The sequence below is a fragment of the Peromyscus californicus genome, unplaced genomic scaffold, assembly GCF_007827085.1.
Source record: "Peromyscus californicus insignis strain IS unplaced genomic scaffold, ASM782708v3 Scaffold_12__1_contigs__length_115047231, whole genome shotgun sequence".
In the NCBI taxonomy this organism is placed as follows: Eukaryota; Metazoa; Chordata; class Mammalia; order Rodentia; family Cricetidae; genus Peromyscus; species Peromyscus californicus.
Window position 1 is genome coordinate 74,886,901 of NW_026294413.1, and position 15,770 is coordinate 74,902,670.

A 15,770-nucleotide genomic window follows, 5' to 3' on the forward strand; every position below is an offset into this window, starting at 1 on the left:
CACACACACACACACACACGAGGCTGAGCCTGGTATGGAAACCTCAAAGCTGATCCCAAGTGATATACTTCCTCCAACAGGGCCATACCTTCTAATCCTTCCCAAGCAGTTCACCAGCTGGCAACCAAGCATGTACACATACGATCCTCCTGGGACCATTGTCATTCAGACTACCACAGTGTACATACATTTGACAGAGCTTGAGGAACAGAGAACTGGTCAGAGAACTCTTGAGAGCCCTGGATAGCAATTGTATAAACAAAAGGTACATGGTTGAACGTAGCTCCTGTCCAAAGGTTTTTAATACAGGTTGAGGACATTTGCCTTTGCAGAGAGTCCACAGTGGATGATGCTCCCACTGTGAAGAACTAGAACAGCCTCATAGACTTAGAAACTGTTGGGGGGGGCACAGGAGGGCCGTTGGTGCCTTGATGACTAGAAAGGGCATACTGTGCTGAAGGCAGAGCTGCAGAAAGGGGGTATTCTTGGCCTGGGGCTATCACAGTTGAGGAGTGAGCCTGAGAATCAGCTACTTAAGGTAAAGGAACCAAGGGAGATTTTGGCAGCCTTGGGGGTTTGAAAGACAAAGGTGGGGGGCCGGCGTGCGGCTTGGCTGGTGGAGTGCTTGTGTAGCACTCCTGGATCCTGGGGTCATCCCTAAGCACTGATAAACTGCACATGGTTAGACGTGGTGCCTGAACTGCCAGCACTGGGACGGTGGAGGGAGACAGCGAGTTCAAGTCTGAGCCTGTGATGACTATTCTTGGTTCAACTTGACTACATTTGGAACTAACTAAAGCCCAAGCCACTGGGCACACCTGTGAGGGGTTTTTCTTCATTTGATCACTTGAGGTGGGAAGACCCATCTTAAATCTGGGCCACACCTTCTGGTGGCAGCCTATACAAAGGACATGGAAGGAGGAAGCTCTTGCTCTTTGCCTGCTTGCCCTCACTCTCACCAGCAAGTTTATTTCCTTCATTGGTATTAGAGTCCACTTTCAGGATTCCAGCACATGCTGAAGACCAGCTGAGACATCCAGCTTCATGGACTGAACAACCACTAGATTCTTGGCTTTTCTGTTGGGAGACAACCATTGTTGGGATAGTCCAACTATGGTTTGTAAGGCACTCTAACAAATCCAATTTATGTATATGTATAGATTCATTTTATCAGTTTTGTTTCTCTAGAGAACCCTGAGTAATACAAGGCCATCAAGGGATTCATGAGACCCTGTCTCGAAACAAGCAAGCAACCACACACATAACAAAGCTGAGAATGTAAGTGGCTGAGATCTTGGCGACTGGCAGGACACTCACTCTGGCATATGGCACATTTCTCTTCAAGATCCTCACAGAGAAGAAGGGTAAAAAGTCTGTAGGAAGCCATTCAGAAGAGCAGAGCTGTCGCTGTACCATGCTTGGGGAAGAAGGAGTATGGTTTAGGATTCCCCAAGGGGAGGCCTGGTGAAAAAGACAGGTGTTTCTTGAAGGCCTTGGCAACCTGACTTGACTCCAGAGGGGGTGGTGAGTGTCCATCAGTTCCTTCTCGGCTTGCTGAGCAAATTAAAGTGGGGTTCCTTTAGAGGAGAATAAATCCTCTGCACTTCTCCACCCAAGGTCTATCATGCAACCAAACATGGGGGGGGGGACCCCAGCTGCATGTTTGTTAATCATTACGTTAACAGTTGCAGCATTTTAGTCCATCTCACCAGAGCTTTCTGGGAGCATGGACATCACAGTGGATTAGGGGCTTGGTGCTGAGGCACTGGTCTGTGTCTATGTCTGTAACATTGGTTTCTAAGTGGTATAGCAACTGCTTTTAACAACAGCATTGCCCAAACTCCTGGTGATGCACTGAATGTCAGTAGTTTGTCCAACATAATTCTTATTTGGGGTCAGGCCAAGGAGTTTTAAGGAAGATTTTTTAAAAACATATTTTTATTTGAAAAGCATTCAAACAAAAATAAGAAAAAATTCTACTTACTGCACCCCAAAGATGAATATGGAAGATAAATAAATTCAGACAATTGGTGTGCTAATGAGGATTCTCTCATCTTCCAGACACAGAGCAGGCATCATTTTTCTGCTTTCCCATAGCACCAGGCTTGCTGAGAAGTTAAAGAAGTTAATCTGGGTCACAGACTGTATCTACCTTGTTCCCACAAATCTTCTCAAGTGGCTGATGTCATACCTGGAACATAGTGTGTGTGTGTGTGTGTGTGTGTATGTGTGTGTGTGTGTGTGTGTGTCTTGATAGAACTAGTGAAGGAGGTTTAGGAAACCAAATCCAATGTCTGCCTTCTCTGGGAAAGCAGGTCCCAGTACAGTGTTGTCGCCGGGTGAACAATGGCCTACTCTGAGCTACGGCAGAAGCTCCGTCTACTGAGAACAGTTGGTTGGTGAGCTGTGTCATCTGTAGCACGGAACTTACAAACAGAACACATGTATTTGCCTTTACTGCAGCACCCCACTAACACTTTGGTGGTCTGGCCAGTCTTTTCTTTCACTAGAGGCCCATGGGATCTGACTGTCCTTTCCCGGATGAGCTACTTTCTTGAGGGATTGTCTCGGATTTTTAGTTTCTATAAAGTGGAGTGAGAATCCAACAGCCAGGGACAACCCAAGAAAAACATCACATAATTCACACACATCCAAATATTCTACAGAAACTCCAGATTTTAAGAACTTGTTTAGAGCCCTCTCAAAGTGTTCAACTTAATTTTCATTGATCAAACAAGGTTTTGATACTTAACCATCTTTGGAGAGATTACATAGTACCCGATTGCACAATCCCAACAGTCTAAGTTTTAAAACAAATGTCACTATTATTGGTAAGGCACACAATTCAACTAGGAACATCAAAAACATGGGCAGAAGGCCACTGAGATGGCTCAGTGGGTAAAGGCACTTGCCACTAGGCCTGATGACCTGAGTTCATTCCCTGGAAGACACAAGTGGGATTACCAATTCCTGCAAGTTACCTCTGACCACCACATGTGTGCTGTGGGAGTCACACACTGGTCACATATAAATAAACAATTTTTAAGATTTGGTAGAGAGTAGAAAATGAATAGCTGTGGCATAGGCATGTTAGGGACAGAAGCAATGGAGGACAATGATCTAACCTGTAAGAACTGGAGTGGAGGTCAGGGAAGGGAACGTCTACAGCACTTATTACTCAAGATCAGAGAAAGTCTTCATTTCAACACACTTAAATATATGATAGTTTAATTGTTAACCAAGATAAATACCCCAAAGTGTTGATTCCATTCTATAGGAGGGCTGGAAAGATGGCTCAGTGGGGAAGAGTACTTGTGTTGCAAGCAGGAGAACATGAATTTGAATCCTCGGCACTCACATGAAAACACACAGTGTACGGCATTACAGGACATCAGGGAGATGCTGAGAACTTATCGGCCTGCCACCACAGTCAAAACAGTGAGCTTCCAGTTCAGTGAGGGGCCCTGTCTCAAGGCAATCTGGTCAAGATTGACAGAGAAAAGTGCCTGGCATCCCACTCTCACCTCCATTTGCACCAACAAGGGTACATGTATCTGTACACTCATATGCATGCAGTACACACACACACACACACACACACACACACACACACACACACACATGCACACACACATGCAAACGTGCCCATTTTTATCGTAAAGAATGAATAATAATGCAATACACAGATCATCATTACATATGCATATGATAATTGTTGTTGGTTTTATTTTGTTCTTTACTCTTTGGGGGACCCGCCACCCAGCTCCCAAATAAATATACAGAGTCTTATTTTTACTTATGAATGTCTAGCCTTAGGTTGGTTTATTTCTTTTTATTATTATTATTATTTTTATTTTATTTTTCTTTATTAGGAAATTGTCTACTCACTCCTCATGCTTTCCACAGAACCCCCTCCTCTCTCCTCCCACCCCCACTTGGTTTATTTCTAACCAGCTTTTCTTAACTTAAATGATTTTGTGTACCTTTTGCCTCTGAGCTTTTATCTTTCTATATACCTTTCTTTACTTCTTACTCTATGGCTTGCTGTGTAGCTGGGTGGCTGGCCCTTGATGTCCTCCTCTTCTCTTTTTTTTTGCTCCCCAGTTTTCTCTCCCCAGATTTCTCCTCCTATTTATTCTCTCTGCCTGCCAGCCCCACCTATCCTTTCTCCTGCCTTGCTACTGGCCATTCAGCTCTTTATCAGACCAGTCAGGTGTTTTAGACAGGCAAAGTAACACAACTTCACAGAGTTAAACAAATGCAACATAAAAGAATGCAACACATCTTTGTATCATTAAACAAATGTTCTACAGCATAAACAAATGTAACACATCTTAAACTAATATTCCGCAACAGATAATATCTATATCTAGTAAAATACTTAATTCATTTTTAGTAATATATTGAACATAAGACATATTTGTCATGCTTCAAATGGTCTCTTTTGAAGAATTTGAAGTTTTCCTTTGCTATTTTCATTATTCACCCAAGGGTTTGCTATGCAGTGTCTGATCTTGTTTGAGCTATCACAAACTCCAAATTAGTGGACTAAAAATTACACGCACAATTTGTGGCATGTTAGGTCATTTAGGCAGCAGGCTCCTGGAGGGCAAAGCTGACTCAGTGAGACTGTTGCATACAGGACACTTCCAACATTAATTATCCATGAATATAAGCTATTTGGAAAAAATTCAGGCCTACAAAATAAGAATGCACCCCAGGCCTGTCCACTTGGTGTCACCTGCATTTACAAGTGATTCTAGGCTCTCCTGCAGTAGATGATTTTGCTCTTACTCTATATGGTGTTTTTTTTTGTCTGACATGAATATTAATCAAAATGTATATTAACTACTACATAGTGTAAATGACTTAGAAGGATATCCATTACCTGTCTTTCAAGCTTCTGGCTTGGATTGAAGAGTATTAAGAACACAGGTAAATCACATGCCTTTTTCTTTTTTTCCAGCAAATTCAAAAGATTAATGATGATGATGATGACGACGACGACGACGATGAATGTGATGGTAATGATGATGGGATGATGATGATGGTGATGATTGTGATGATGGTGATGATGGTGATAGTGATGATTGTGATGATGGGATGATGATGATGATGGTGATGATGGTGATGATGATGATGATGGTGATGATGATGGTGGTGGTGGTGATGATGATGATGATTCAAGGGCTGGGGATAAGGCTCCATGGGTAAGAACACTTGCTGTGAAAGCATCAGAACCTGAATTTAGAGCCACAGCACCCATGTAAAAAGCCAGACAAGTCATGTGTGCACATAACTCCAGTGCTGGCTAGCGGTGGTAGGGGGTGAATGGGGAGACAGAAGGATTTGGGGGGCTGGCTGGGCACCAGCCTAGGGGGAAAACAGCAAGCTCTGGATTCAGTAGGAGAGCCTGTCTCAAGAAAATAAGGCTAAGAGTATTAGAAGAAGACACTGATGTTTAAATTTCACTATCGTCTTGGAAATCTTCACTTTAATTTGAAAATATCTAGTGGATGTTTTCTGTCAGATAGAAATAGTTTGCAAAATGAAATAAAGAACAAACATTTAGTAAAGATGAAATAGAATTAGTAGAGCCATGTAGCTTTACCTAGTGGAAGTGGAGCTGGACTCGAGAGGTGACGGCACTTGACTCTCCTATGTCTACCCATCTCCACATAGTCACATGCCTCAAATGCCCAAGTTCTGGTTCTTCCGAAGCCAATGAATGCAAGGGATGTACTAAGGACATTGTACCACAGAGGCAGATTACCAATACCATGGATTAGAAGAATTCCACTAAGTATGGTATGTGGGCAGCCCACAGTGGCATCTGTCCCAAGTGAAAATCCTTAATAACTAGAATGCCAACCCACAGAAGTGGCTACAAAATCTACACCTTCAGGAACTGTCTCAGGAAACTCTGATGTAAGTTCAAGTTCTGACCTGGAATTAGGCAAGAAAGAGGTCTCTTTCAATTCATAATACCAACCTTGATATTTTTCCATTAGAACTTGTTTAGCCAATAATCACGAAATGATGCTTGTGAACAGTCCAGTTGGGCATCCTACTGTTGTTAATGGATACTCAGGGCAATGTGGCAGTTTGGAAAACGTTTGCTCAGGATCACAGCTCAGCAGCCATAATGACTGTGGTCCCGCTTTACCAGTTTCAGACACAGTCCTGCTGTGGACATAAAGGCCAGCACTTCCCTCTACATCCCCTAAGCCTCACTTCTTATACAACCAAAGCAAGATGAGAACAAAAATCACAGGATACAATTGAAAATTCATGTTTTAAGTTTAGAGATAAATGCCACTCGTAACAATGTCCATTTCTATTGATGAGGTTATAAATGGCTTTTTTCCTTTAAACCTCCTGTCTTTTGTCACTTTCTCGCTGCTGCAATCACACAGACCGACAATAGCAACTTAAGGGAGAAAGGACTGGTTTGGGCTCACGGTTTAGAGAGAGACAGTCCTGTGTGGTGGGAAAGGCACAGCAGCAGGCAGAGACAAGCAGGTGGCTGGATCAAGAGGCTGGCTGGTCACATTGTCGCAGCATCCACACTCAAGAAGCAGTGAAAAAGAAGTGGCCCGGGGCCAGGCTAAGCAACTTTGAGACCCGCCCCGGTGAGTCACTCTCTCCAGCAAGCTCCCACCTCCTAAAGTTTCCCTCATCTTTCCAGAAAGTGCCATGAACTGGGGGGCAAAGATGTAAACCTATTGGGGGCTGGGGGGTCATTTTAGATTCAAACCATAACTTCAAATTTGAGGTTACAATTTTTAAAAAGGTTTTTGAGTTTAGAAATATGTAGTTCTGTTAATGATGTTCATTTGAGACAATGAATAGCTTTTACTTTATGCCTCCTGTGTTTAAATTCTTTTAAACAATAGCTCTCTATTAGTTTTTATTTTATGAAAAAAATTTCATTGACAAAGATGTCCTTTTTCTTCCCTTCCTGAGCCTTCTTCTCTCTTCCTCCCCTCCTTTCTTTTCTTGAGATGGGGCCTCAGGTAGCCCAGGCTGGCCTAGAACTCACTATGACCTGTACCTCCTGATCTTTCTGCCTCTGCCTTTACCGTCTAAGCAATGGGATTACATAGATATATAACACCAAACCCAGCTGAATGCTTCTCAAATAAAGTGGATTTTGAAGCGTTTGGGACTAGCATTCTGCACTTTCCTCCTAATGGAAGGAGGCAGAGTCAGACATTGCGGTTGTTTGCGAAGCTGCCTTTGGAAGACTTATGCACTCTTTAATGGCAAATGGGAGGATGACAGACAGGGACAGGCTGTGTTCTAAGACTTTGAGGGAACATCTCAAGTCAGGCCAAATACAGAAAAGTCAAATATTGCCACACATAGAATCAAACCGAAATTATAACATGGTATTTAACTATAAGATCCCAAATTTTCACAACCTAACTACTCAGAATTTGGAATTTAGGATGTATCCTTCCAATACAAAAAAAAAAAATTACACTTGTTTACTCATCATTATCTTCATTACTGGTGTGTGTGTGTGTGTGTGTGTGTGTGTGTGTGTGTGTGTGTGTAGGCATGTTCATGCCACAGTGAGTGTTTTGAGGTCAGAATGTCTATTCTCTCTTCCCACTATGTGGATTCTTGGGATTGAACTCAGGTTGTCTGGCTTGGTGGCTAGTGCTTTTACCTTCTGAGACATCTCTCTGATCCTAGGGTGTACCCTTTTTAAAAAATAAGTTTTAAGATAAAATTCATGTAGTTGTTTCCTGTTCAAGTGTGCAATTTAATGATTTGTTGTTTTTTAGCATATTCACAGTTGACCAGCCACCACTAAGTTTAGAACATTTTCATCACCCCCCAAACAAACCTTAAACCTATTTGTAACCATCCTTTATTTTCCCTTAATCCCCAGTGACCATGAATTTGCCTTTGTGGGTTTCCATTTCTGACATATATGTTGATTTTTATGTCTTCTTACAAACGTAATGTATTTTCAAGGTTAATCTGTGTTGAAGTATGTATCAACACTTCATTTTTCCAGCCCAAATACCATTGTAACTATGTACATTTTGTTTATTCATTTCTCAGGTGATGGTCATTTGGATTGCTTTCTGGCCTTTCCTATTACCGATAATGCCACACCATCACTGACACACCCACATGGCTCTGCACAATGGCAAGGGATCAGCTTCGATGTTCATGAGCAGATGGATGAATATTGGAATTGTTGCCTGCACACACACACACAATACAATTGTATTCCATTGTAAAGAAAAACAGAATTTGCTGGAAAGTGGATGGAACTGGAAACCATTATTGTAAGTGGGGTAGGCCAGGCTCAGAAAGACAAATTGCACACATTCTCTCTTACATGCAGATCCTGGCCTTGGTTAAACATGGACTTTCAGGTGGGAGAAAATAAAGGTGAAGGCCAAGAAACTAGAAAGGGGCCCAGGAGACGAAGGGTGGCTCTGAGTGGGGAGGTGGGGATGGCAATATGGAAGGGGAATGCTGCGTGTGAAAGGAAACACAGCTGGGGTGTGCATGGGAAAGAATCAAAATGAGATCTGGACGGCAACTCCATGTGAAAACCTATTACTTCCTAAGCTAAAAGTGCGACGCTCATTCATGTTTTGGGGTTTTCAGTTTTGTGCAGATACCTGGGTGTAGACTGCCTGATCGCATAGTAACTACACATTGGCTGTTCTGAGGGACTGCAAACGACTTGTCCCAAAGTATCAGCATTAGTTTCCTATCCCAGAAAAGGGGATGAGGATTCTCATGTTCCAACCTCTTGAAAAAGCCCTGTGGTGGTCTTTTTTTTTCTTTCCTTTCTTTTCTTTTTTAAGTTATCCCAGTAGATAAAAAGCAGAATTACGTAGTTTTAATCTGCATTCCCCAATGGCTAATAATGTTGAGCATGTCTTATGGGCTTACTGGACATTTATGCATTTTCTCTGGAAAAAATAAACTTTGACCTTTTTTGGTGGGGTCCTGTTCTTGTCAACAAGTTGAAGTTCTTACCTGCACTGGATTCAATGTCCTCATGAGACCTATGGCCACCATATATTAATATATTAGTATATACTCTTACCTTGTGAATTGTCTTCTTACTTATGACAATTTCATTCCGTGCACCAAAGTTTTTAATTTTGGTGAAATCCAAGTTGCTCATTATTGTCTCCTTTTGCATTTCATGGTTATGGTATTTAAGAAAGCGCGGACTAGTTTAAAGACACCAGAGCTTATGCTTTCTTCTAAGAGTTCTACAGTTCTGCTCTTTGGCCCATACTGTCTAAGGCAGGGGCCTAAATTTCATTCTTTTGCATGTACATATCCAGTGGTCCCCTATCCATTTGTTGAAAACACTATTTTCCCCCCAAGTTGAATGAATTCCAGCACACTTGCTGAACAGGATATACCTGACAAGTATAACTGGCTGTTTAACTATAAAACACCTTTTACAATTCATGACACCTCAAATTTGATAAAAACACGACACTTGCTTCCGATATAAAAGGCTGTGTTTGCATTCTTTTTTGAAATGAGAAATCTATTTCCCATAACAATAGTAATAACCTTGAATATCAATGTGACTAGAAAATAAAGCCTACTACAGATGCAAATATATTCTTATAATAGACATAGACATACCAGCTTAAGGCTTGAAGGCTTACACACGCTCCTTTTGCTGTTAAAAAGGAATTAAGGCTACCACAAAAGGTAGTAATGCAATTATAATCATCATGAAGAAAATCCATTAATTCTATAAGCCAGGTTAAATTTTCCTACAAGTTACATTTATTTGACAGTGATAAAATGTCACAAGAGATAGAATATGAGCACCAATGGAGTTTAATAAAAAATTGTGGGAATTTTTCAGAACACAGATTTAAGTATGCGGTGTGCAGAGTATAAAATAACAATCAACCCGTTTGTTTGGGATTCGTGTGGGAGTTCAGGAAATGTACACATCAAGTCTACTTTTCTATCCACGTCCTCTTGAAGACGACTTACAAACAAGGTAAGATTTGTTTAATAGCTTTTGAAGATTTTTTTTCCTGTAAAATGGCTTGTATTTCCACAAGTACAACAGTGAAGAAATAAATTTTTCAATTTGACATGAAATATAAAAGAACAAATTTTACAAATATAGCCATAAAATTTAACTGCTTACAACACTATACATGGTAAATATGACCAGCCCCCTATTTCTAGATTACTTAATACAGAGAAGCAATCTGTGATCTCAGCTTAAAAGAGAGAACATCCCTTTCAGCACGCTGATTTTTATTTAGAAAGTTAAGCTGAATGGAAAATATATTCGTTTTTCCCTATTGTTCACTATGGAAAAAGTCATGAGGGCAGACACTGGTGAGGACATATTACTAAAAAGACAAGACAGAACTGTTTAACCTCTTCAGTAATGCTTTGCTTCTTCTAAAAATATTCTCAAGTTATCTCATTGGCCTTGGGTCCTAATGTCATGACTGGAGCTGTGTCCTGTGCTCCCCACCACAACAGGAGCTTCAGACCCTTCTTCCATAAAGGCAGAACTATGGGGTCATGAGATTGACAGCCAAGGGAACAGAACCCCATCTGGCTTGAAATCACGGTTCTGGGGCCTGTCCGTCTGCATTTTCACTGTGAGAGGCAAGACTGCATGAAAACAACACTGAGGGCAGTGTGCTTACCCACCTCTCATCTACATCCAAGGAAAAGAACAGCTCCCGAGAAGAAGAACAGTTGAGCGAAATCACGGAACCTTCAGTACACTTATGTAGAAAATGCGTCCCCTAGACTCTGCAAAGTGTTCAAATATCAATACTGAGCTCCTAATAACAGAGATTGGTAAGTAAAAATAAGAGGCATAGATGTTTTATGAAGAGTTCTCAACTCTCCTAATACAGTATATGTAATAACTTAAAAACGATTTCCCTACTAGTCCTGGGAAACAGATTACTACAATCACTTTATGCCGATTCCGGCATACTTCTGTATTAGATTAATTAGTCTCCTTAATGGAGCCCATCACATTTTCCAATGGCTTTCTCCTTTCTCTACACCCTAACCCTGAAAGTCTATTACCAGTCACATCACATGGCTTCCCTGAGGCACAAAGGTACCAAACCCTATAATTAACTATTGAGGAATGATATAAATATGCTCTCTATTTATATTAAAAGATTTTAATTCTTTTGGGCCACAGAAGTGTTGGGGGGAGGACCCAGAAAGCATAATACTTACTCCGCAGTGTGAACTGTAGCCCTTTTTTTTGCAAAAAGCTGAACGAAATCAGAGAAATGTTGAGAGCTGCAGTGTGCATGACCCAGCAGCACCGATCAATAATAAAAAAACCCTAGAAAAAATACTCAGAGCTGTATCCTGTTCACTCTGAATCTTTTTCTTTTTTTTTGTAACAAAATGACACAAAGAACTGAAAAAAACCTATTATCTATGGAAGCATGTAACTAGGGCTTTACTTCTAAAAACCTATTTGAAAAGGCAACTGATCAGGCTGAGACCGGGGCAAGTGGTTGGTGATTTCCTTATGTACGTGTGTGTGTGTGTGTGTGTGTGTGTGTGTGTGTGTGTGTGTGTATGTGCACGCGCGCGTTAGGATCCATCCTTTAAATATGATGGCAGCCAAGCATGAAAACAGAGGTGACCTCGGGGGAGTTTCCTTTTTTCAATTGTCATTCTACATGGATGAATTAGTTCTTTATTCTTAAAAACTAAATTGCTTTCAGACTTGAAAACTCTTCCCTCGGTAGAACGTGATTCTTCTCGGAGGTTGTCAGAGTCAGCAGGCTTCCTTTGCAGGTGTGACACCTGCTATTCCCCACCTGGAAACCAAAGGAGACGACACCTGTGGGCGGCCTACCACCACGGAAGGGCTGGCGCTTCATTACCGAGTTTCAGCCTTCACTTGAGGTGTCTGAGCCTGTGACACCATGGATTCCGAAGGTCAAGTGCTCCCCTGGTTTGAGGGCCTGTGTCATGTGCAGAACTAGCAGACTTACACATCCTTGACACAGAGAAGTCTGGTATCTGAGTGGAATGTCCTTGAAAAATAAAAGCTTACTTTTTATTTATTTTGATGGGTGAAGTGCAACCTTTCTGGGTGTAACGCCCTTTAATTAGAAGATAATCCTCGGGTATCAAGAATCCTCAAACTATCTCCACATAACAAGGGGAGGGAAGGCACACGCCCTTTATCCTTCTCTGAAAACCAGTGCTGGAAGAGCACTGATTGCATCAGATGGCATCCCATAGGTTTTTCCAGAAAGTTCTTTTTCTTCCTTTCTTTTTTGTTTGTAGGTAATCTATGTCGAAGAGAGGAAACTAACTAAAAGAAGACTGTGGTTGGATTTCCACATCATAAATATAATTAAAACGAAAAAAAAATCCTTCTTCCTACACAATGGTCTCCATGGGAAATAAAGCTATTTTAAAACTGACAAACAAAGCCAGCATACTTGGTCAAATTAAGCAGCAGCATTAAAGAGTAATTAATATACCTTTTTGCTTTTAAGAAAAAGTACTCAATAGGTTTAATTTGCTGAAACAGGCAAAATATCTGCAAACAGGTGGAATATCTGCAAATTGGAAAAACCAGTTCAAGTACGGACATAGTATATCAGACTCACATAAATTATGCATATTTACGAAAGCTCAAACAGGCAGCTCATAGCTGTGGATGGTCCATTTAAGCAGAGGTTAGTTTAACTGAAGACTTGCTCACTGGGAATGGGTGGAACAGAGCTAAGCCCAAGAGAGTGTCTACGTTCTGGGAGCCGCAATACTCCTGGTAACAAACACAGAAAATGAGTATTGAGGAATCATTAACTAACACAACATGAAACCAGCAGAGAGGGTTAGCACGACTCACATGAAATTCCAATTGAATTCTTTCTCAGTGAACACTCACTACCTCTCTCTCAAAATCAAGAATTTCAAATGATTTCTGCAGATGCACCACTCAGTGCTCTGTGTATCTAATGATCACATTTAAATTTAATTTGATTCGCAAACATTTGAAATCTTGCGGGGCTCCTTAACCTAAAGGGAAGGTGACAGATGGTGGGAGGCAGCAAACCAAAACGACCATCTCACTGTCATTTGCTGCTGTTGGGCTCACAAAATTTAGATTTCTAAAAAAGGACGAGGAAGAGGAGGGGGGAAGTCACACTACGAAGTGCCAACAAGTGGCTTTAACAAGTAAAAGCGTACTTTAAATCTCTCTTGGGTCTTCAGCAGTCCAGGATGCAGATAAAGCTGGTATCAGAGTCCCCAGGACATGCCCACGGCTGCCCATGGCTGCAACAGCCTCACTGAGCCCGTGGCTGCTGCTGCCACTGCCGCCCTCAGTTCATGAATTTCAAAATGCTGCTAGATTTTAATTAATTAATCAATTTTTGACGTGTAAGATGAGGATGAGAGACAGCCCATATTAAACAAAAATAACAGGGCAGACTAAAACTTTATGGGAAAGTCTTTGTTTGACATGCCAAGTATCTGATAAATGAGTGTGTAAATAAATTCCGCTCAAGTTAAAATAAAATAGTATATGGATATTCTTTTCTACCCAAAGTCAGAAAAATAAATGAGAAAAAAAGCTGTAGTTTTTAAAACAAGTGCCTGGCCTATGCCTCCTGTCTACTGAGTGCTTCTGGAAGGGCCGGCAGAGCTGGCCCTTTGGTAATGGGTCAGATTCTGGCCACTGTCCATTATTCCCGGCCACTGCACATCTTGTGTGTGCCACCTGTGCCTAAGAGACACCACAGGCTGTGTTCTAAGAGACATCTGTTGAATAAATTTCTTCTCCATTTGTAAAAAAGGATGTAAAATCTTGTCCAAGTTTACAAAGGAGAAAAAAAACTCGGTTAAAAACCCAAAGTTAAAAATAAAGCATGGTAGTTGAAATCCAATTATTACACAGGTATTAAGGTTTAATCAGGCAGACCTCAGTGATGCTGCTGCTGCTGTAAGCATGCAAAACACAGTGGTATGTGTCAACTCCTGCCGGGTTTCATAACCAGACACCCCCTCCTTTTTCCCAACGCAGTTGGCCTTCCCCTTAACAAACATCATTACAAAAAAGGTAGAATCTAGAGTTAGTGGCAAAATCTTCACAGTAACTTGTTAATAACGCGTAGATGGCTGTCCAGGGTGTCAGTCCACTGGACCTTGGAAAATCAATTTGATGCAGTTCTGTTCCCCGACCAGCTGTGTGGCGCAGAACGGACAGGCGGCATGAAATGCGTGAGTCCCATGAGGCAGTGGGATCTGAGACCAGTACTTCGCAGACTTCTCTGAACACACGTGTCCACAGGGGGTGAAGGCATGAGTTGGGGGCCCAGCATCAACGTAAAATCCTGCCTCACAGCCCAGCCAGAGAGGGACGTAGGGGCCCACAGTCCTGCACATGGGACATTCCCTCTCATTGGCCTCCGTGTCACTCCGATGGCCCCAGTTGTGGTAACCATGCACGTGGCCACAGCTCAAGTACGCCCAGGGCTGCTTCTCTTCCACCACCTCCTTCCGACTGATGCTGGGGAAGGCCAGGGTGTTGAGACCCACAGGACACTGGGGTCGGGCTGCATTGATCTCCTGCCGGAGGGCTTCAATGTGTTTCTGAGTGGGAGTGTGAAAAAGGCCATCTGCGGTTCTCCAGAGAAGAGTGGCCCCACAGAGGTCGATGAGGGAGCCATCTTGTAGGACGTTGGTCTCACTCTCCACCTGCAACAGGTCCAACAGACACACCATTAAAAGCAGGGTCCTGTGAACTATGGGGGCAAAGGCACCCCAACATCCTTTCCTTAAGAAAAACAGAAGACACAGGGAGGGACATGTCTGACTAAACAGGACTTGGGAACAGTCATCCACCCCCTCAAGCCTCAATAACTGTCCAGGGTGCAGTACTCACAGCAATGTTGACCTTTCAAGTTTGACTAATGTAGTGGTTACTCAAGAATCTCATAAACATTATACTTTTATTTTTCACGTCTTCTGTTGGTAATATACCCATACACCTCATGAGGGCTGAGAGGTGTGCTGCCAGTGAAGACCCATGCTCCTCTAGCAGAGCCAATGCCTCACCACAGCATCCAACACTCCAGGCAACCCTTAGCTGTGCACACCTCCATCTCTCTTTCATCCGTTTCCCCTACGGTCAGAGGTGGGAGTCTTCCTGAAGAGCCTTTGTTTGCACAGGACGTCTGTGCTATGCACCACGTGTGTGCACAGGGGATTAACAGCTGACTAGCAGCAGGGTTAGGCCAGACAGCGGGACTCAGCACACCTCTACTTGTGCCAGAGGCACACTAAGGCCTGAAGGGAGCAAGACTAACCATATAGAAAGCCTCTCTTTGGGAGTCAACGAAGAACAGCGGCGAGGCCGGCCACCGGCCCTCAGTGGCTGAGGGCAGACTCTGGCGTTTCTGGCCTGTCAGGGACCTGGGTCTGTCACCTACAGCTGTGTGACCTTGGGGTGGCTACTGGGGCATATTGCCCCATGCTCTCCCTTTCTTCAGAATGCAGATGGTGGCTGTGAGCATTAAATGAAAACAAATGTAATTCTTAGAAGGTCTGGCATGCAGTAAACACTGGTGCTGTTACTTTGTGGAAGTCAATGAGTTTTGAAAGGATTTTTCTTGGAGATTTGGAAACGATGTCAGGAGCCAGGAGGAGGGTGATGAGACCAGCACACCAGAGAGCTGTGATCATCCTGTGCATGGAGTGGATGAGACGCTCTCAGGGCTCTTGGGAACTGAACAGGC

General features: G+C 42.6%; 1 protein-coding gene across 1 annotated transcript in view; it reads right to left on the reverse strand.

The window, feature by feature from the left end:
- Positions 1 to 9,766: 9,766 nt before the first annotated feature.
- The window catches only part of Peli2 (pellino E3 ubiquitin protein ligase family member 2), a 153,468-nt gene continuing 147,464 nt past the window's right edge, over positions 9,767 to 15,770 (reverse strand). Inside the window, exon 6 of the mRNA XM_052733406.1 lies at positions 9,767 to 14,730. Coding sequence (XP_052589366.1) covers positions 14,164 to 14,730 — 567 coding nt within the window. The 3' untranslated portion in view covers positions 9,767 to 14,163. The remainder of the gene's footprint in view (positions 14,731 to 15,770) is intronic.